The 21,542-nt window shown below is 32.2% G+C and overlaps 1 protein-coding gene across 2 annotated transcripts; it reads right to left on the reverse strand.

Moving 5' to 3' along the window:
• Positions 1-367: 367 nt before the first annotated feature.
• On the reverse strand, positions 368-21,478 carry LOC138335913 (uncharacterized). 2 transcript variants are annotated; one of them, XM_069285097.1, is made up of 5 exons: positions 21,254-21,478; positions 20,583-20,696; positions 6,689-6,766; positions 5,615-6,326; positions 368-3,109 (listed from the first exon to the last, which is right to left on the reverse strand). In XM_069285097.1, exons 1-4 carry the CDS (start codon positions 21,293-21,295, stop codon positions 5,643-5,645), a joined length of 918 nt encoding a protein of 305 aa, XP_069141198.1. In that variant the 5' UTR covers positions 21,296-21,478; the 3' UTR covers positions 368-3,109; positions 5,615-5,642. The 2 variants fall into 2 exon arrangements, with proteins under 2 accessions (XP_069141198.1, XP_069141197.1); XM_069285096.1 differs by having other exon boundaries at positions 368-6,326.
• Between the last annotated feature and the right edge of the window lie 64 nt (positions 21,479-21,542).

A 21,542-nucleotide genomic window follows, 5' to 3' on the forward strand; every position in this document is an offset into this window, starting at 1 on the left:
TTTGTTTATTTGGAAGAAGTATCCAAGCTTAAAACTACGGACTAAGGACAGGTAGTCGTTGACTAATTTTCTCGTACCGTAGCTGTATAACATAAGATATTAGTTACTTAGGAAACGTTTGTTGCTGTAAAACATGAATATTAAAAATACCTTGGTCTATACATTACTGGATTCGCTGTTACACAGGCCAACCACGAAATAAATGTACCCGCCAATATTTAATATTTTACAGTATATCCAATAAGAATGGATTTTGCTGAGATTACTAGGTGAACCACCCACCTCGGATGACTGTTTTTGTTTATTTTCATTAAGGAAAATTTACTTTTAACATCATTCCTGTAATGTTAAAAAATAACAACACCTGTTGCCCGACTACTTTTTATTAATGATGAAAAGAATAAACAATATTCAATATTGTAGAAATATACATGTAATAATATTATATAAACGTAATGAGTTTTCTACCTGTTTAGTAAAACATGATTCCATTCTTCATTTTGGGACAAACATTTCTGTACCAAAATGTGGTATAAAAGGTCATAAATGAAAATAACAAACATTAATGAAAAAATTATAAAATAAAAATGCAATAGTATACTTTAATATATACTGTGAATGTAGATATATTTTGCGGGTGGAGTTTTTGGCTAAGTTAGTTTTTAAAAAAGTGCGCGTTTTGGTAGTTTTTGGTGTTGTGCATCTATTTCAATTTGCATGTGAAAATTTTGCATTTGTTGACACGAAAATTAATAAAAGCGAGATAAGAAAAAAAAATCCACGCCGCAAATAGTTCCATATTCACAGTATTTGAAAAAAAAATCCCTAATTGGCTCTGTGGATATAAAAACATATGTATAAGCACAATTGGCAGTATGTTTAAGTTACAACCATTCTAACACCACCGAATACATATAACACACCATTAACACCACCAAAGGATGGTCTGCATCGCTGAATTCAACTGTACAATTTCGCTGGGCGATTTTTATTTAGATTTTCTCTTTGATATTAAGAGAGCGAATGCGTGGAGAATTGTTCGCGCGTTTTTCTAGCAGTAACAAGCCATTCTTTCTATTTCAGTTAATGTATCAAGTTCGCGGTAAATAACTTAAACGCAAATTTTGCTAAAATTAATTCCCCGCGAATAAAAAACAACCCAACAGTATCACTAATAGCAACATCAACAACAGAATTAGATGGCCTGTATTGCCGACCTGGTACTTCAATATTAAAACCAACATATTGTCATCATTTTTTTTCCAGAATGATGGTTGGGAAATATCTCCTTCCATAGCGCCAAATCTCTTCAGCCCATGAGAAGTCTTATCCTTTCGCTATACAATAGGGAGTATACAATAGGGAGTCACTAGAGCATTTGTACTCAGTAGGACGCTCAAATCAGATCAAGATACATCCAGTGGTCTTAATGACAGAATAGACTTGATTTTAAATAATGACAGACGATAGAATTATACATTAAATAGTACAGAACGATCGGTTCCTTTATCTTATATCATTTTAAAAATAATCAATTTTGACAATCTGTTTTAAGTTACGATACTATATCTAATTATACATATTACTTTTTAAATGCATGTATTTACACACTCCAGTTATTTATAGCAATTCTAGTTTTATGTCATGATATATGCAAATATTATATATATATATAACACTAAAAAGAACAAAGAAACATTTATGAGGTAAAGAAGTTTCTAAATTGCTAGCCATGATAATAACAAAGTTCAACTTAACAAATCATACCCTACTTAAAAATCACACAAAAATACTAAAACAGAGCTGATTGAAAATAAATGGGACAAAAATAATACAAGATATTTAACAAAAGAAAATAATCACAGCCTTTTCTTAAATAAACACAAGGAATTATTCACAGTATGAAAGTTGTAATTATTAATAACATGACAATTATAATACACTGTACCGTGTAAAACGTACTCTTTCAGGAATTACCCAGAAAAAAAGTATTTTGTACAGTGAATAAAGTTAATTATCAATAAACAATTAATGCATTTGGCAAGTCAAATTGTCCTTCACATTTTGTATATCATTCCAATCAACTTATCCCCGTGATCAATTAAATATTGCGTATTTGGCGGGATATTAAAATTCGCGAAAGAAAATAAATAACGACAAAAAAGTTTCAAATGCATCTAAATAAGAGCCGTTTACGATAAAATTACGTGAAAATTACGCATAAAACGCAAAATTAAATCATCGCGAAAATAAGTTGATTTGCAGTACTACCCCATTTACTAATGATTAAAAATATATGTAGCATAACAAAGAAAAGAAAATTGCCACGCCAGAGGTGTTAATCTCTGGGCTTTGTGTGCCTTTTAACTACTCCTTTATCGAAACTGAGAAGCAAAAAAAAAAAATCTTTGCTTCTTACATTAATTTCTTAAAAGTGCAAATATAAAGGTTAATATTTACATTACATTAGAATGATACTGCATATTGTATACGCTACAGGAAGGAAGTGCCACATAAATATATAAAAATTTCTATAAATCATATTAATAAAACACTTTCTCGCCATCTTCCCCGTATCTCTTTAAAACAGGTACATAGACCGATCCCATGTAATAACATTTATGATGAAGTTAACAAACTATGTATTTTATGTTTTATAAATAACATTTGACCAATGCTATGTTTATCTGTATGAAGCACTTGAGAGTTAAACTACAATTTTTATATTGTTTCTTCTACAAAGATACTAAAGGTCGGATGAAAATCGTCAAAATTTGTGTAATACAAATTAATCGTACAAAAAAAGGTGTCTACGTATATGCGATTTCTAGTAATACTACGTGTATTTTTAGGCGTGTCTCAATGTTGAAATGAATATGATCGTTTAAATTAATAACAATATTTTTATTATCTTTAGTAACCTTTATTTATTAATTGAAAAATATATTAAATCTTATGCAACAGATTTTGACATTTATATCACTTTTATGGAGATTTGAATTATTTTGACAGACAATCGCGTACGTATTTAAACTTTGGCATGTCAGTTACATTGATTATAAAAAACAAGTCCACCGACTTCAAGTTCAATCAACCATAACATCAACGTCTGAAAGAAAAGCAGAAAAATCTTAAAGCATCGTGAACAGCTATTATCTGATGGTGTCAAAATAAATGCACTCGTATATTCAGAATAGAAAACTTAATTGGATATATTCAATTAACAAATTTAGTTTAAGTCCTCTGTCTCCCCATAAAACACCCGAAACATAAGCGCGCGCGTGTGTAGATAATATATTGTGAACATTCTCGTGTATCCTTTTCATATAAAATGTGACACTAAAACATGAATCAACAGACAAGAATATAGTTGATTTACAATAATGATAAAAATAATATAAATGTAAATAACGATGTGACACTAGAGATGGTCCATTGACAGAATAGATTTGTCATCGTTATTAATACATAATACTAGAGGTACATAGATGTTCTTTCGTAAGATTTATTTTATTAGTTATTACCCTAAAATGTCTCCTTGCAGATAGTTAGCGCAATGTTCAATGTATTATACGATAATTGAAAAATCCAATTTAATAATTCTCACATTTTACTTTCCATTAGATAGTTATACAATGTATTGAATCTTTCATCTACATGAGAATTTAATTGAATGATAATCAAAAGATTTGACAATTTGACATTTGATAAAATAAATCCCTTAATTATTTTTTTTTTGCGTCTTCCATTTCCATGCATTCCTCATTGCTCTTATCAAATGACTGTATACGAAAACCGAAAACAAAAAATCATTGTCATTTCTGATAAGCGCTACTTTTTGGAATACATACAAAACAATTCAATAAAAGAACTTAATTTAAAGACCCAATATGTTCATATGGACCAATTTTATATGTTAAAATGCAGACATTTGGAAGAACTATGCTGCAGTAAGAAATAATCTCTGCAAGACGTATGCGGTTTTCTGTTGATGCATTACAACAGTCATGTTTTATGCATAAATGATATGCTAAGGAAATATTACTCTACTGCAAATGCTTGCTAAAATAAAACTGCCTATCAGGATCTAAAATTCTTGTGAAAAGTACAATGTAAATCATTGCTTTGAGGACCAAACCACCATACGAGGAAAGACACCTCAGGAAAAGGCTAGGAAAATATGTAGGTTTATCAAGTACACGTACTTACTGGGAAATTACTTCTTACTTGCATAAATCATAGGCCTGATAGTGATAAAGGAGACTGTCATCTATTGAACTAAATATGTTATTCTCGCTGTTCATATATACCTCGTATTTATCATCGACTTCACTTTTTCAAGGTTATTCATCAGCAATCATTGTAACTCGACGAAAAAAAGTCAACAAAGATTAAATGCTTAAATCAACCATAAAAACAGCATCTCACGTCATCTGTATTCAACCCAGGTCGATTAAAATAACCTCGTAAAATATTATTAAAGAATAAACTTATGCTCTTGATCTCTGTATCATTTTACATTATATATTGAGACCACACATTCAGCCCTATTACCCACAAACTGGAGAGCTGCTTTTCACTATAGAATTAAAATCTTAACACGTTTATAAGACACATTTTCCCACATTCAATGACACCACCTCATTAACATATTGTTGCTGGATGTTCGACTTTAAAATAATCGTCATAAGACATAAATTTTATGTCTTAGATGTCTTAGAATTATAACAAAATATCAAAATAGAACGTTTGCTCAACAGGTAACACAAAAGAACTAGTTTAATCAAACAGTAGTTTAAGTAGAACTGTATCACCCATTATTTATAATGTCCTTTAACTATACCAAAATGTTCTACCAATAAATGTAATTTTAAAGTTGCTAGACCAGTTTTGGAGATACTGTAAACCAACTAATTTTCACGGTGAGTTAATTTCGCGTTTCCATGATCGACGACATTTTCGCGTTGATTTAATTTCACGATTTACATACAAAACGCTCTATTTACTAGTAGTTGAATCTTTTCCATGACGTTTTTTTTCGCGCGAATTCTAATCGTCTGAAAATGCAAGAAAATAAATCGCGCTCGAAAATAAGTTGATTTACAATAGTTTGATGTGGGCAGATGTACACCAAATGCCTTAGCCTGGAAACCGTCCCATGGATGCAGCTTTATCGTAATGCCACTTTGATAATCCGTATAATCTTAAATCCTCTGACAACAAATGTACCATATCTAATGATAACAACAAGATCCTGTCGTCAAGGTTGATAAGGTCTAGAACTGACAATGGAAAGGAGATGAATATTCAATGGATGAACGAATAGCTCATACTACCTATTGTAAATTATGAGCCTGTAAAAGCCAACAAGACATTTTGCAATAATTTCGTTAGGTTTCATGACTGAATGCATTTAGAAAAAAGAATGTTTATCGTTTATTACTTCTGTATATCCTGTATTTCAATATAACTTTGATAATGATAGCAAAAACATAGTATTTTAAATGGCCACTACTAATTTTTGATACCTCAGGACTACGCCTCTGCCTTGAACCAATGAAATATATTTCTGCTTAATCAGTAGCATATTTTTGCTTTTAATACTATTATTTACCTATATTCTTATGTTTCAGACAGCAAAACTAGCAAGCGACCTCTGTTTGCTGCGGTGGACTCCATACAATTGTCGGCTGTGGTGCTGCTACTGGAGCAGAAACGGTCTGAGTGACCGGGGCCACTGGGGCTGGTACTGAAGTTGTCGTCTGCTCCATCTGAATCGGCGGGGATGCAACAGACACCTGTTTTGCTGCTTCCCTTGGTGGCGGTGGGTGTGGTAGAAACACTGTTGTAGCTGTTGCTTCCGGTAACCTACCTTTCCCGTTTGATGTTGTTGATTCATTTTTGGCAGCATGCCAGATCATGCATGAAGCAACGGATTCTCTTCCACTTGTTTTGGCAGACATGGCCCTATTTTTCCTGTTTAGCAAACTTAGCTGCAATGCGTCATTATTCACAGCTGTAATGAGTTCTTTGTTTGGGTTACTGCTAAAATCTCCATGCGAATACCGATACGACGTTGTGGGCACTCCGTCAAATGAAGTCTTTGGGCGTTTGACCATTATTTGTGGGATATTGTGATGTTCCTGTTGCGTCGTAGAAATAGTTGATGAACATTTGGTGATTTCTGTCTTCTTGCTCTTGAAGTCCACTCTGTATGTTGATACTAGGGGTCGTGACCGTTCGATGTATTCTTTTTCTGGCATCCATGTGATGAAATCCCGTTTGAAGTTATATGTTTCATTTGGAACTCGTTTTCTACCTAATCCCTATAGAACATATCAAAACATTAAAAATCAATAAATAGAAACATGTGGAATTTATTCTTTTTCAAATCTTCGAAAGTTTCATAAAATGTTTTAAAATCGTATTAGCAATCACACTCAAGAGTTTCAGAAATGACAACTAAAACCTTCAATACCAATTCAAACTTCTGAAATAGACTACATACAATTGACTGTCTAACTCATTCATTTTCTTTGGGATCTAGGTCAAGAAAATCCTTTCAAACTTAACTGAAAAATGAAAAGTCATATAATAATGAAATAAATAATGATTAACCATTACTAAATGTACTTAACTTTTTTTCGTTTTTATTGTTAACAATTGTAAATGTCAGCAAACAGTTTACCTGTTCGAAGTAAAGGGCGTCATTCAAAAAGGACTCTCTGTTGTCATGGTGAGAGAACACGTGTTTTGGTGTTGGTTGCTGAGGAAAATAATAAAACTAAAATGAGTATATGCTAATTACACTCGGCTGGTGAAGCAAAAGAGCAATAATGAATATATAATTCCATATTTTAAATTCAAATCATAACTTTAAGGCATATTCATTTTCATTTGAAAGTTAAAAATTCTCTACCGCTGACAAATATTTTTTCCCTATCGAAAACAGGGTCAGGAGAAGTTACTTACTTTACACCATTACCTCCAATGAAAAGTTTGAGCTTCTATTTTTATGTCAAAATAAAAATATTAAAAATAATTAATTGCATCCCGAAAAAAATTCCTGGCACTATGTCCTGTAAGAAATGCAGTAATGATTGCGCATGCACAAAAAGCAAAATAAATTATTTTATATTATTTTTGTGTTAATTAGACATATATACACACGATTAAACACCAATTATTAGTAAAATAATGAGTATCATCTATGCTCTGTCGGCGGTGGAGCATCTTTAAACTAATTTCTACCACAATAGGCGTTGTTATTCAACTCTCAGGGTATCAAATAAACGATGCAGCTGTTGATTAACAATTTGTTTATACCACACGTGGTATAAACTCTGTATGCATTCTGATTGGCTGACACGATGAACTTTGACCGACCTACGTCTTTCTCATTGTCGTGTCATCATTTGTCAACGTCATCAATAATCGAGTGACGTCATGGTATGCTGTGATCGCCGCTTGACGCCAAAACTGCTGTTGGATAGCGAACTTATCCTCGTCGTATTTCTATCGGCTAAAAGCGGATAATATATTGTGGTAGAAACAGGTCACACGACTCGTGGTTGTTGGATATGGAATTTATTCCACACTCGTAAGTTATTTTTTAAAAGTTACAAAAGACACTCGCTTTTGTAACTTTTAAAAAATAACTCACTCGTGTGGAATTAATTCCATATCCAACGACCACTCGTTGTGTAACCTCTATGTAAACAACAACATCATCGAAACTACCAATTTGAGGGAAATTTCAAACTGATGATGATGACAGGCATCTACCGGAATGGTCAGATCATATCTGGTTGATTAAGGTATGTCAACTTCATAAATGATATTTAGGAAAGGCATTTAGTCATGTATTTAAAAAAAAGAATTACCAGGCATTTGAAAGCATTATTGAATTGCCATTCTAAAGAGCTCCTCCATATGAAACTAACTAAAGCTGATTAACTAAAATTGGCTAATTTTCAATGAATTCTGGAAGATTTTGTATAAAACTGAATATTAGGTTCTGCAATGTATAGATACAGATAGTTCCCAATAATAGCTTTTTTGTATTCCGGACTCACTGACACAATAGCAAGTTTGAGGTTTGGTCCAAACCCCAGGATCACGAAACAGTCTAAAAATAGTCATTAAGACTTTGTCAATAACAAATGATTTTACAAAAAAGTTTTATTAAGCTTTAATTGGCTAAGATTGTTTCATGGAGCCAGCAGAATTTAAAGAATGTTCAAACCTAAAAAGGTTATTCTAATCACCAAATTATGCATCTGTGTGGTTAATATGTGTAAATTATGTGCACAGTAAAATTCACACAATCTATAGGGACACAAGAGTTTCACAATACTATCTTGTGTACTTATACGGCAAGCAGATTCCATATATTACCTACATCTTAACTCTAACCACTGTAAAACTGTCAAACTTGTCAAAAATTACAGTTCAAGGAATGATTGGCCATATATATAGGCTCGTGATCTCATCAAAATCGCACGTTTATAAAGCTGTAAAATCTGTCAAATTTCCGGGGGTCAAAGGTTAAAACACAAGATTTATGGAAAGTAAAGAACACTTAAAATTACATAAAATAAAGTCAGTCAATGAATTTTCTTCCTTTTTTTCTTCTCCTTTTTAAAAAATTAACTATTCGTCTGGAATTTCAAATTAAACTTTTGAATGAAAGTGATAAACATACATGTAAAAAAGTTAACTTAGCAAGTAATGAAAATGCTTTTACATGTTTGAATCTTAAATGTCCATTAAGTTTCGTAGATTCTATAACTGCCCATTTTCTATGATTTACGACGAGTTTGTTATTCAGTTTCCCTTGTTAATGGTGACATACCCTAGGTCATAAGATAAGAATAAAATTGATTATGCATGTTTGTTTGTTATAAGATCATTTCTATCGTTTCTGATAAAACATAGTACTTTCACAACGGAGATGACGTCGTTGTGATATATTTCGATTAAAAGGACGAACTCCAAAGATGCAGAATATTTTTCCAAATATGAATTTATTAAATGTAACTTCCTAGAAGTCGGTAGGCGATTCCCGGAGTATCCGAAAATCGACCCGTGTCGTCCGAGCTCTAGACCCTAACTAACTCATCACAAAGCATAACACATATGATTATATAACAATATCAAAAACACGGAAGATAAACAGATCTAGATGGCATTTAGAATTCAAGTGTCAGTGGTCTTACAGGTGAATTAATTGTCCAATGTCCTTGGGGATACGTGTCACACCTGGTTGGACCGGTCTCCTTAATACTTCTCGGTTAACACCACACAATAAATAGATATAATTACTACTCAGAATTAAGTCAACAACAATAAATCAAAGAGTTAAGAATAGCAATATAGAAAGTAAATGAATTGATCATAGAATTTCAGTACAATATTATTACACAATATTAAAATGATATAGCAAAATTTGGTAATCAAAAGTCTCGAATGATATAATAAACCAAATGTACACAAATGTTCTAATAAGCACTTTTTCCTTATGAAATTTCCCTCCGGCTTCGAAAAATGTCGCGTCCCGCGACTCTTTTAACGATAATATCTGCCAGGTCTGTTATTTCTACTGTGTCCTCTTACTCGGCCGGAATTCCAATTATTACAACAAACACTCGTGGGTGGTTGCGTTGATTGTAGCGTTTCCAGTTGTCTCTTTAGATCATATATTTGCGTTTTTAACGTATTGTTTGATGCTATATAAATTTTGTTTTGAAGGTTAATGTCGTCCAGTTGGTGTGATTTATGCTTTAAATCCATAATTTCATACTTTTGTTTTTGAATTAGGTCCGAAAAGGTTTTCTTATCTTCCTCGCTGTTTCGAACGATGTCCAGCGCTGAGTCCAGCTGTTTGTTTGACTCGGATATTTCTTCCCGTAGTCTCGAATTCTCCATTCGTAATATGGCGAGTTCTTCACTAAATGAGATGCACTCACACTGTTGGGAACATTTCTGCTGTAATCCATCCTTAGAAAGTTTTTCGCACTCTTCTGATAGTTTAGAAACTTGCTGCCGAAGTTTTGCTATTATTTTCTGATCTGCTATTCCATTCCAGTTACATATGTTAGATATTTCATTGTCCGAAATAGTTGAAAATGGTAGCATACCTTGAAGACTTTTCCTCTCTTTGAAAGCTGATATTCTTTCCTTGTCTCTCCTCTTTTTGGCGCGGGATTTACACTTGTTCCTTCTCTGTTTCTCGTGTCGATGCAACATTCCCAGACAGTTGCGGATACGTAGCGTCTCTGTTATTTTGAATTCCGGCGTCCCTGCCGTTCTGAATTCCCGTTTGATTCCTCGAATCGATTGTCCTTAGACCATTATGACGCCTACTTGTTTTGAAACGAAACTCACTTGAGAAACAGTTCCTAGAAAAGTGTCCAATTTTTCCACACTTGAAGCACTGGGATAATAAAGCAGGACATACACTAAGATGACCATAACTAAAGGTGAGGCCACAACGGGTACAATTTCTGTTACTCGGTAAGGTCCAGCCGCTTCGTCCAGTTCCGGTAGGATTCCAGAATTGCTGAGGAGTGCATCTTTGATAGAAAGTCGTCATCTTGGGAATCTCTCGCTTGGCTCTTCATGTACTTGGAAAGCGTACCCAGCTAAAAAGTGGGTACAACCCGGATAGCTCCACAATCTTTCACAACGGAGATGACGTCGTTGTGATATATTTCGATTAAAAGGACGAACTCCAAAGATGCAGAATATTTTTCCAAATATGAATTTATTAAATGTAACTTCCTAGAAGTCGGTAGGCGATTCCCGGAGTATCCGAAAATCGACCCGTGTCGTCCGAGCTCTAGACCCTAACTAACTCATCACAAAGCATAACACATATGATTATATAACAATATCAAAAACACGGAAGATAAACAGATCTAGATGGCATTTAGAATTCAAGTGTCAGTGGTCTTACAGGTGAATTAATTGTCCAATGTCCTTGGGGATACGTGTCACACCTGGTTGGACCGGTCTCCTTAATACTTCTCGGTTAACACCACACAATAAATAGATATAATTACTACTCAGAATTAAGTCAACAACAATAAATCAAAGAGTTAAGAATAGCAATATAGAAAGTAAATGAATTGATCATAGAATTTCAGTACAATATTATTACACAATATTAAAATGATATAGCAAAATTTGGTAATCAAAAGTCTCGAATGATATAATAAACCAAATGTACACAAATGTTCTAATAAGCACTTTTTCCTTATGAAAGTACTATAGACATCTTATTGTCATAAAAAGCTGTCTTTTGGCCTTCATCAAGAAGCATGACTTAAAAAATATGAAACCAGGACGATGTAGATATAAGATTCACAAATTATATAAACATTTCGTAACTTTGATAAACATCAACACAGCATTTAAACAACACATGAATATTTATATCGGTTCTAATGTTCTTGTCGTACACTTAAATAGCCATTATTTTTTTGCAATTGAAATGAGAGAAATATTTTTGTATTTATATAATTGAAGTTTATGTCAAGGGAGAAAACTCTTACGACACCATTTTCCTCCAGTAAAAGGCCCATCTTATCATCCAAATATATTTTGGGGATAATTGCGAATTGAGAAAACATGAAAATGTCACGCAGTCCTTTAATTATCATGTATGAAATTTACAAATACAAAAATAAACAAATAAGTTTTATTCACCAAGAGGCGAAATGGGCCTTATATAGATCATACGGGAAATTGTGAAATATTACAAAGACAGTGATATTTCATTGTCTATCAACCCCTTGCTGCCAATAAAACTATACATGCAACAGACATTAGACCAAATTTGCCTACATGTCATACGAACCATGGGTTGCTGTTAGTTTAGCTCCTAAAAAGTTGACAGCTGAGCTCTCACATGTTAATCAAACCCCTATAATGATTAAAGTTGACCCCTACATATATTTACCCGTGCGTCCCTCAATTCCTCTAACAAATAAACACAAACTTAAAAAAAATGTTTTTCATATAAACCTGTTATTATACTATAAGCTCCAGTGTTTTCTACGATTTTAAGTAACTTTTAAGTAAAATACTGCACATATCTTTTATATCATAAAATAAGATTTTCTTTCATGAAACCAAATAATAAAAAAACCCAATTTACTGATTCTATAGTACTTTATAATATTTTTCTGTGTGTGTTATAAACAAGAAAATGACATATTCCTTAAAGAGTGTGGTAGCTAGAACGAATATATGTACCCGGCTTACTATACCTTTCGGCCGTATACAATTTGGTCCCTATGTGTCGCAGTGGAGCACTGCCTCAGAAAATTACTCGGGCACAATTTTCTATGCTTTCTTGTAGGTTTCCGATTATTTCATGCGTATACATGCATTTAAATACTACTTTTGTCTAAAACAAATATAACAACTATTACCGTACCGCTCTCAAGTGTTCAAATTCACAATTTGTAGACTTGTCGTATAATTGTCCTTCAAAAAGGCCTTCATATCTATATGTCAAAAAAATAATGTCTCATTATGAATGCCATACTTTATACGGTTCAATTTTATTGCCTAGTAGGTAAGTGATATAAAACAAGAACGATAAAATGTATAAACATGTTTTAATAACGATTTGCATAATCATTACTTTTCTCCGTTAGCATTAATAGGCACCAATTGTAGCTCTAAAGACGACATCACTATCTGTCTAGAAGTCTTTTGAGCTACAATATTGCACCTCTTTGGTAGTGTGAACAAACAACTAACCAATTACCACACAGTAGAGCCAATGGTGGTTTGAGTGACGGCAGGCAAAAAATTATAGACTTAATTGTGTACACTAAAAGAAAATCAGCAAACAAGAAACTTGATGAACATCATCTTCATATCGATTTTTTGTTATTTTCATACTCCTAATGTAAATTGTTGTAATGTTGTGTACAAGTTGATATTTACATGTCACTAATACAAGATATATAACTAATCAAGCCAAAAAGTAGTCTATGAGGAAATGAATGACACCCAAACGTGAACATTATGACATCACTAATGTTGACATGGTAAAATCAACTGATACTTATCTTGTTGATAAACGATTTTTCACGGTCTAACTTAAACAATTTAAATGCAGATACTTCCAAAATGAGTTAATACTGTAAATTGAAAAATTGAACTCCATTTTGCATCTTGTTATGGAATCTTTGTTCTATATAAATGCCAGAGCTTTGTAGACAAACATCTCATAATGCACTAGCAAATCGTCTGCAAAGCTCTGGCATCTACATGTATATAGACCCAATCTGATTAAAATACAGATCCTTAGTATAACCACTCCGCTCTTATCAAACATAGTGATAATAAGGATATGTATTTTAAAGATGCTCCACAACCGACAGAGCATAAATGGCATTCATCATTTGAACAATAGTTAGTGTTTAATCGTGTAAGATAAATGTCTAATTAACACAAAAAATAATGTAACATAATTTATTTTGCCTTTGATGCATGCGCAATTAGTACTTCATTCAATATAGGATATAGTGCCATAGATTTTTTTCGGGATGCAATCAATTATTTTGCATAATTTAACTTGAAGTAAATTGGTAATGGTGTAAAGTTAGTAACTTTTGTAACTGAAGAAAAATACTAAATATCTGCTCCTGTTTTTTATAGATTGATATAAACATAGATTCCATAAAAAGATATTTTAGGGGTTAAGTACCTGGTGTCATCAATATCATAGGGAGATTGACCTATATAGGCTCATCTTGTTGGGTAGTTCCCATTTTCACTAACATCAGCACAATAAATTATTCCGAAATTATAAAATAAAAAATATTTATTATAATATGTATATGTATAGTACGCCCTAGCTATGACTAATACACCAGCTGATCTACAAACTGGACACATCAATATAAAAAGTAGAAAATGATATAGTAGGCCGGGTATGTATATTCGTTCTAGGTAATGACTAATATATTCCATTGCAATCTAATTCCCACGCTCCAAACAGGAGATGCATTATATACGACAAGGCCGAATTTATTATTCAGAGAATAAATTTGATAACGTACAATCATAAATTTTAATTTGCTCTAATTCCCACATTTCTTTATGAAACTTGTTTGTTGCTACAGGTATATAAGTCATGGTCAACTATTTACCTTGGAAGTCATTGTCGCGAGAGGATATTTCTTTTCGCACTCTTGAAAAATATCAAAGTTCCTGCCTCACGAGATCAAATAATACTGGTTTTCATTAAGAAACAAGGAATTTTATATTTATTACATTTGCCTTCTGGCTTCCGTATACAGAAGACCATCGCTACTGGTCCCGCCAAAGGTTACTCTGCCATTGTATTGTACAAAGTTATTTGCCCTTGCGATTATTATGTCGTATTTTTGTGCGCATAACTTCATATTTCTACAAGAAAATATGACGTCTTTGTGTTCACAAACTACTGACATAACAATCATAATGATGTTTTTAGTGTCAATGCTGAAATCCGATTGGTCAAAAGCGAATGAAAATATATCAAAATTGATACTTTCAAATGAGCGAAGTATTTCGCTTTAATGTTCAACATAAAACCTTATATTTACTACTAAAAATGTAATAAACAAATTTATCAAGTCTAATTGATGTTTATCAGATTGTGGTATTAGCTACAATATTGTAGCTCAAAAGACTTTTAAACAGAAAATGGTGTCGTCTTTAGTACCGGCCGAAAGGTATAGTAGGCCGGTATGTATATTCGTTTTAATTGATGGTATAAATGACATCCAAAGCGTGGCCGCTGTATATCATGTTGTCATAAATGTTTCTCTATAAACGTCAACTGATCACTGTCAAAACGGCTATTGCCATCTTACGAATTTTATCATCCTGATAGTATTGATATCTTTATAAACACAGACCTCAAAATGAATATAGGGTCAGCATTTATGCTATCCTCTTATCATTTTTTAAGCATAAAAAAATCAAATGGACCCCACTATAGTTACCACTTTCCAAGTACCTTAGGGGATCCCATTATATCTGAAGACATATATCTTATTTATGGAACACCCGTCGCAAAACTTGAAATGTTGATATAATGACTTTCATAATCTGTAAAATGATCATATCAAATGACATTTTAATGCATAAATAGTGTCAAATGCTCCCTTTTTCAAACTTCACTCAATTTTACCCTCCGCATAATGAATAAATAAAAAAAATCTCTGGTGTCATTTATGCAGAAGGCAACCTTGAAATGAAATTTTTGAAATTTTTAACAAGGTGACCCATTTTGCAAATAAGCCATAAATCATCTTGAAATGGGGTTGGACCTGCATCTTTTACACAATTATATAGCTATTATCATGATATGTGTAAAATACGCTCAGCTAGGTTTAGCATCAATCAAAATCCAATCAGTTATTGTTGAAAAGTCAAATTGCTTGGTGAATGGATCAGCTATCAAGTATTGAAAATGGCAGTTTATATGGCCAACAAAAACAATCAATATGTTTTTAATGTTGAAAACAACTTAAGATTGAATTTTGCTTTGCGTCAAGATTTTTAAACGGATATATAATTGTTATATCATAATTTAAATACTAAATAATATCAATTTTCCATGAAATATGATTATAAACTTAATAATAATTCTTAAGAATATACATGTATATAAAATTCACTGTGTTTAAACCATTTTTTTTCATGAGATCAACCGTTTGGGAGTCAAACTTATTTTCTATCACATTTAGAACATTGAGAATAATGTTAAATAGCCCAGAACAGCATGAATTGAATAACACTGTCAGATTTACTCCATTAATTTCACATAAGCTACATATTCAGTGAAGCAAGAAATCGGCAAAGGGAAACCAACATCATTGTGTTTGATTACAACAAAATGAGATTTTGCTGACAATGATAGGTAAAGGGGGACAATTTGTAGTGATAAATTCATAAATAAGTGTACATGTTAACCAAAAATGGCTTGAATAAATACAGGTCATCTAATAATGACATGAATATGTATAGATAAATCAATAATGACTTGAATAAGTACAAGTAAACCAATAATGACTTGCATAAGTACAGGTAAACCAATAATGACTTGAATAAGTACAGGTAAACCAATAATGACTTGAATAATTACAATTAAACCAATAATGACTTGAATAAGTACAGGTACACTGTAAACCAATAATGACTTGAATAATTACAATTAAACCAATGATGACTAGAATAAGTACAGGTAAACCAATAATGACTTGAATAAATACAATTAAACCAATAATGACTTGAATAATTACAATTAAACCAATAATGACTTGAATAAGTACAGGTACACTGTAAACCAATAATGACTTGAATAATTACAATTAAACCAATGATGACTAGAATAAGTACAGGTAAACCAATAATGACTTGAATAATTACAATTAAACCAATGATGACTTGAATAAGTACAAGTAAACCAATAATGACTTGAATAAGTACAGGTAAACCAATGATGACTTGAATAAGTACAGGTAAAGTAATAATGACTTGAATAAATACAGCTCAACCAATAATGACTTGAATAAGTACAGGTATCGTAATACAGCTACAAATGTGTATTTAAAGCAAAATGAGCTACATTTCATAGCATTTATTATTAAGATATCCAATTGAGTTAACATAAAAACAGCATGATTAAAATTAAAATCTGAGCTATGGATTTAAAAAAAGAGTTCTTGTTCTTTTGATCAAAAGTGTCCTTATAAAAATGTTCTAAAATGTTCTTTCGCAAATCTTAAAAAAGATTTTAAAAGAAAATTTTATCATATTTATCCTATAAATATGTATTCAATGCAAAATAAATGACATTTTATGTCAAATGCTTATCATGATAATCAATGGATATAGCATGAAAAGAAATGGAGAGTGCAGATTAAAAAGGCCATTTCAAATGTTGTCAACAGTGATATTTTAATGACTTGAAATTTAATAAATATTAAAAGTGATGCATTCAAATGGTAAGTAAACTATTATCAGTAATATTTACTAAAAGGCGGTAAAAGGTCGATTCAAAACAGAAAAATTAATTTTGACATGTATCTTAGATAAACTCCGGGATAAAATAGAATGTTTTAGCTATGTTATACAAAGGTATATATTTCAACATACTCACAAGGTGGCTGACCTTATCACCATATGTATGCTAATACAATTTTATCAGCTATTTTCACAGGGTCCAATTGATCATGAGATACTATTTTTAGCATTTTATCAACCATAAATATGGTCATAAAATTTCATTCTTTGAAATAAAATAAGATTTGTAACTTTATAGCTTCACTTTGTTGAATTATTTTTCATGGATACTTAAATTTGCTAATTTAGTATCTTAAATAATAAAAAAAGATCTACAGAAATCAATCAGCTATAGCATATATATAACTTTTATTTTCATAAATATGATAAATTTGAAAATATAAACTTACTGAATGATAATGTGTATATTATATATAAGTGTTTTTATCTCTGTTATATAGGTATATATTGTACATACAAAAATAACTTTCCAACAACTCTCAATTTACATATAATACCACCTGTGCTCGATCACACCTATATGGGTTCAGTAAATTACTGAGGAAATTCAAGCAATAAACGGCAATTAAAATTTGAAATAACAAATAATCTTTCTGCTTCTATAAACATACTTTACATAGAATGGGTGGAAAATAAATGTAATGTTTATCCCGTTGTTAGGGAAAATGTTGACCGAGTAAATATACGTCCAATGGCATGATTGGAGCTATCACTTCGCAAACAGATACCTGGTATTACAAATATGTTTGTAAAGAATCGGTGACAAAAACCTTGTTCTGAATGGAGCTATCGTTCAATCATAGTCTAGTTGCGTAGCTATTTGACTTTAAAATCAACACTGAAATACATATATTGGTGAAATGTATGTGGGTATTTAAAATCTGTCCTAATTATCTTTCATGGCGATTCAACAGATGTAAATTAGGACAGTGTACAAAAGTTATAATACAAATTTTAGGCTCACAAATTTGCTACTTGTTCAATAGAAAAATTTTAAGCCTAAACGTTCTATATTATGTATAGTAAAAATGTATAGAATCATATGCACAAAGTGAAGGGACAACATTGTATTATATTTCTCAACAGTACATCAATGTTGAACGAGAAATAAAGTGTTTCCCTAAACTTTAATTCTTTCAGTGAATAAAAACTTCCAAAATGATTATTGAATATTTCTATCTGTAAAGTAAATATTTTGTTAATATTATTACATAATTCGGCTTTTATTCAGCCAAAATAAATACCAAATTATCAATGTTGTATTGGGAACAATTACATGATAAAGTAAAAGTCATTTAAGGATGTACCAGGGTCAGAAGATAGATGAAAGCTTGAGTACTGAGAGAGAAAACCACCAACCTACAGTCAGCACATGGCAAATACCCCACATGGGATTTAAATTTGAAAACTTGAGATGGAGGATTAAAGTGGCAATATGTCTTAACACCTTAACCATTTCGCACCGTAGTCCTGCTTAGAGCATTTAAGGAAAGGATTCCCTTTGGGAAGGAAGAATGTCTTTTACACAGATATTACTGGACAAAATTCCTTCCCTAAGATTAATATTGCTCTTTTAGGCCAAACAAATATTTCAGGTACTCCTAGCTACCCTAGTATTTACCTCCGACCGTCACCCTAGCTATTTTATCTCACTGTTGTTCCAAAAAATATTGAGTTCAAACAAATGTTGAGTTCAAAGCAGTTAATAGTTATTGAAGGTTTCAACCTTGATTTTTATTATTGCTTAGTATTACCTAATGAAAAATGAAATAAAAAAAATGAAAAAAATTCCCTTCCAACCTACATGTATTTTCAGTCATGTAACCTGAAACATACATATTTTTTGGCATCATCCATAGTAAATTACCGGACTCACCTGTAAGACGAGTCATAATTGACTCATGATTTTACTGGGGGAATCACAAAAATCTGGGGGACTCACAAAAATTTTAAGAACTCTCTATATTTGTTTGTGCTAGGACAGTCCCAGACTTGCACTCATGAAAATTTGAAAATAAGTCTTCTGGGCTTGCCATAAAAAATCCTACTGAAATTGCTGCATCCGGCTAACTAATGTTCAAATCGAGGTCCCAGGTTTAAATCTCGATCACAAGACCTTTTCGTCTCCTATCGCATATATACTGGTACATGATAAAGATATTAATCAACAGCTAAAGGAAAGACAATTTTTGTGCATATTTTGTAGTTGGAGCGCAAAATACATTGGCCAGGAATGTTTGCATACACTTGCTTCGAACAAGAAATAAAGTTTGTAGGCCTCATATATCCATTATCTTAATGCTTTGTTTTACATACAGAATATAAATATTGGAACTGTCAAAAATTCCATGATAGGCAGCTAGATCAATGTGTTTACTGCGACTCAATAATCTGCGATGAGTTTGTTTACTGTAGCCCTTGTGGAGCTGTCCATGCAAACAGAAAGTATAGTAGGGATCATAAAATCTGCTATACACATCTGTAGTTCTGCCTTTACCTGTACAGGTACGCCCGATTTGTAAGCAATCATCTCGTAAAGTATTGTTACAAATTCAATACTTATCTATCATAAGGAATACACTTACAATCTCAATAAGGAAATTCATCATTTCAAAGCATTGTCAACTTAACACAAATCAGCTATAAATTTACTAATCCAAATAATATCAAACATACAGCAGATATATGAGAATAGAATTTTTTGATTTACTGATTTCATGAAGAAAAAAAACAGTTGATAAAAGCTGATCCACAAAAAGTTACAATACAGCTCCTTTGTATTAAATACTTATCTTTTTTTATTTTTGAATTGTAAGATAACAGTTTATAACTGATCTTTGTTTAATATTTTAAAAATCAATATTATATTGAATTAGGATAATCTACCATTTAGGTCTGCTTTATCACCTTTTTATAACCAACAAAAGCTGACGGGATAATTCCTAACCAACGCATAGAATTTGTTTTCATAAATCAACATCAGGGATGGACTCATATATGGAGAAAGATATTGGTAAGGGTAGCACTAAGGGTGTCTGTTGGGGTGTTTATTTCTTTATGGAAAAAAACCCATACACCTTCTTTAATCTAAGGGAAAAAAAGTGAAAATTCTAAAGAAATTATATTTTGACTTGCTTTTCATAATAAGCTTCTGAAAGTAGGTAGGTTTTAATAGTAATATTACTAAAGTTTACTCCAACAACAAATCCCTCATCCTCTGTAACCAGGCAATATATACGTTAACATTAAAATTAACATTAGTGTATATATCGCCTATGATCCCAGGAAACATATTTCTCAAATCTTTATTACACTGCTTTCAAGTTTCTATGAAAACATGTAATGCAGACTGTTTAGGCTGGGAAGGAAGGTGTCCAGATTACCAAGTGTCCACTGTTTTAATTACCTGCATAAAAAACACTTCGCATAAAACATCAATTTGAACAATATTTGAAGATTGATGTTGTATAATATTATTGTATTACCTTTGACCTATTGAAAAATTTCCTAGGTGGCTGTGGTCTTGCAAGGTTGCGATATTCGTTGCAGAAGTCATTCCTGGATTTACTTCGGAAATGGCCATAGTATCCAGATGGAAACTGGAAAGGTTGAAATAAATTTTATACAATAGAATTTAACCAATTGTGATAGTTATGAAAATCAAGGCGTAGTTATTGTAAACCTTTACCTAAAACAATAGGCAAAGACATGAGGGTGGTAAATCAATAACAGACAACAACATTCTAAAGATATAATGAATCACTATTAATTTGACATCCATCAAAATGTCCCCATTACATATTTATATATAGATAAGGCAAAAACCGGGCTGGTACATCATGACAGATGAAAATGTCACATGTTCGTGTTTATGTTTCATTTCTCATCCATACTATATATCTGTCAGTATATGTCCATGTCTGGTAGCAGGGACAGATGAAACTCGGTCTGACACTGGCATGGTTAGGCCCTAATTAAACAGGATTAATGGTTACAGCAGCGTTGATGTTGCTACCTATGTTACATCTACCTTTCACAAATTTATATTACAATAACAATGGTAATCAGCATTTAGATACTTTCTTATGGGTAGCAAATGCTAATGTGTGGCTAATTATTATCGCCAACCAGTATCGATAGAAGAAATTTTGCTCACCCAAGTTCCAACGACTTGCTCAGGCATCTTCATTATTGCCATCCACTACAGGACAGGCAATTAAAATCCTAATTGTCACACCTATATAACTAATTAATATCGGTGCTTATTATATCAATCATCCGGGCTTTTGACTTAAATAACGTTATCAGATGATCTCGGGTGGTCAGTTACCAAGAAGCCCGGTTTCAACGCGAGTGTTAATGGCGGTGTAAACAAATCGTAGCTAGTGATGGTTACGCTAAGCCAATCAACAGCCGTGTCTCATCCGAGTCAGGTGCCCGAAGAA

This window comes from Argopecten irradians, chromosome 12 (genome assembly GCF_041381155.1).
Source record: "Argopecten irradians isolate NY chromosome 12, Ai_NY, whole genome shotgun sequence".
Taxonomy (NCBI): domain Eukaryota; kingdom Metazoa; phylum Mollusca; class Bivalvia; order Pectinida; family Pectinidae; genus Argopecten; species Argopecten irradians.

Excerpts from the sequence above, each read along its gene's own strand:
- LOC138335913 (XM_069285097.1), bottom strand. The coding sequence starts at position 21,295 with ATGGCAATAATGAAGATGCCTGAGCAAGTCGTTGGAACTTGG. Across the intron at positions 20,697-21,253 it reads AGCAAGTCGTTGGAACTTGG|TTTCCATCTGGATACTATGG; the intron begins GTGAGCAAAATT and ends CAACCTTTCCAG. Across the intron at positions 6,767-20,582 it reads AATTTTTCAATAGGTCAAAG|CAACCAACACCAAAACACGT; the intron begins GTAATACAATAA and ends TATTTTCCTCAG.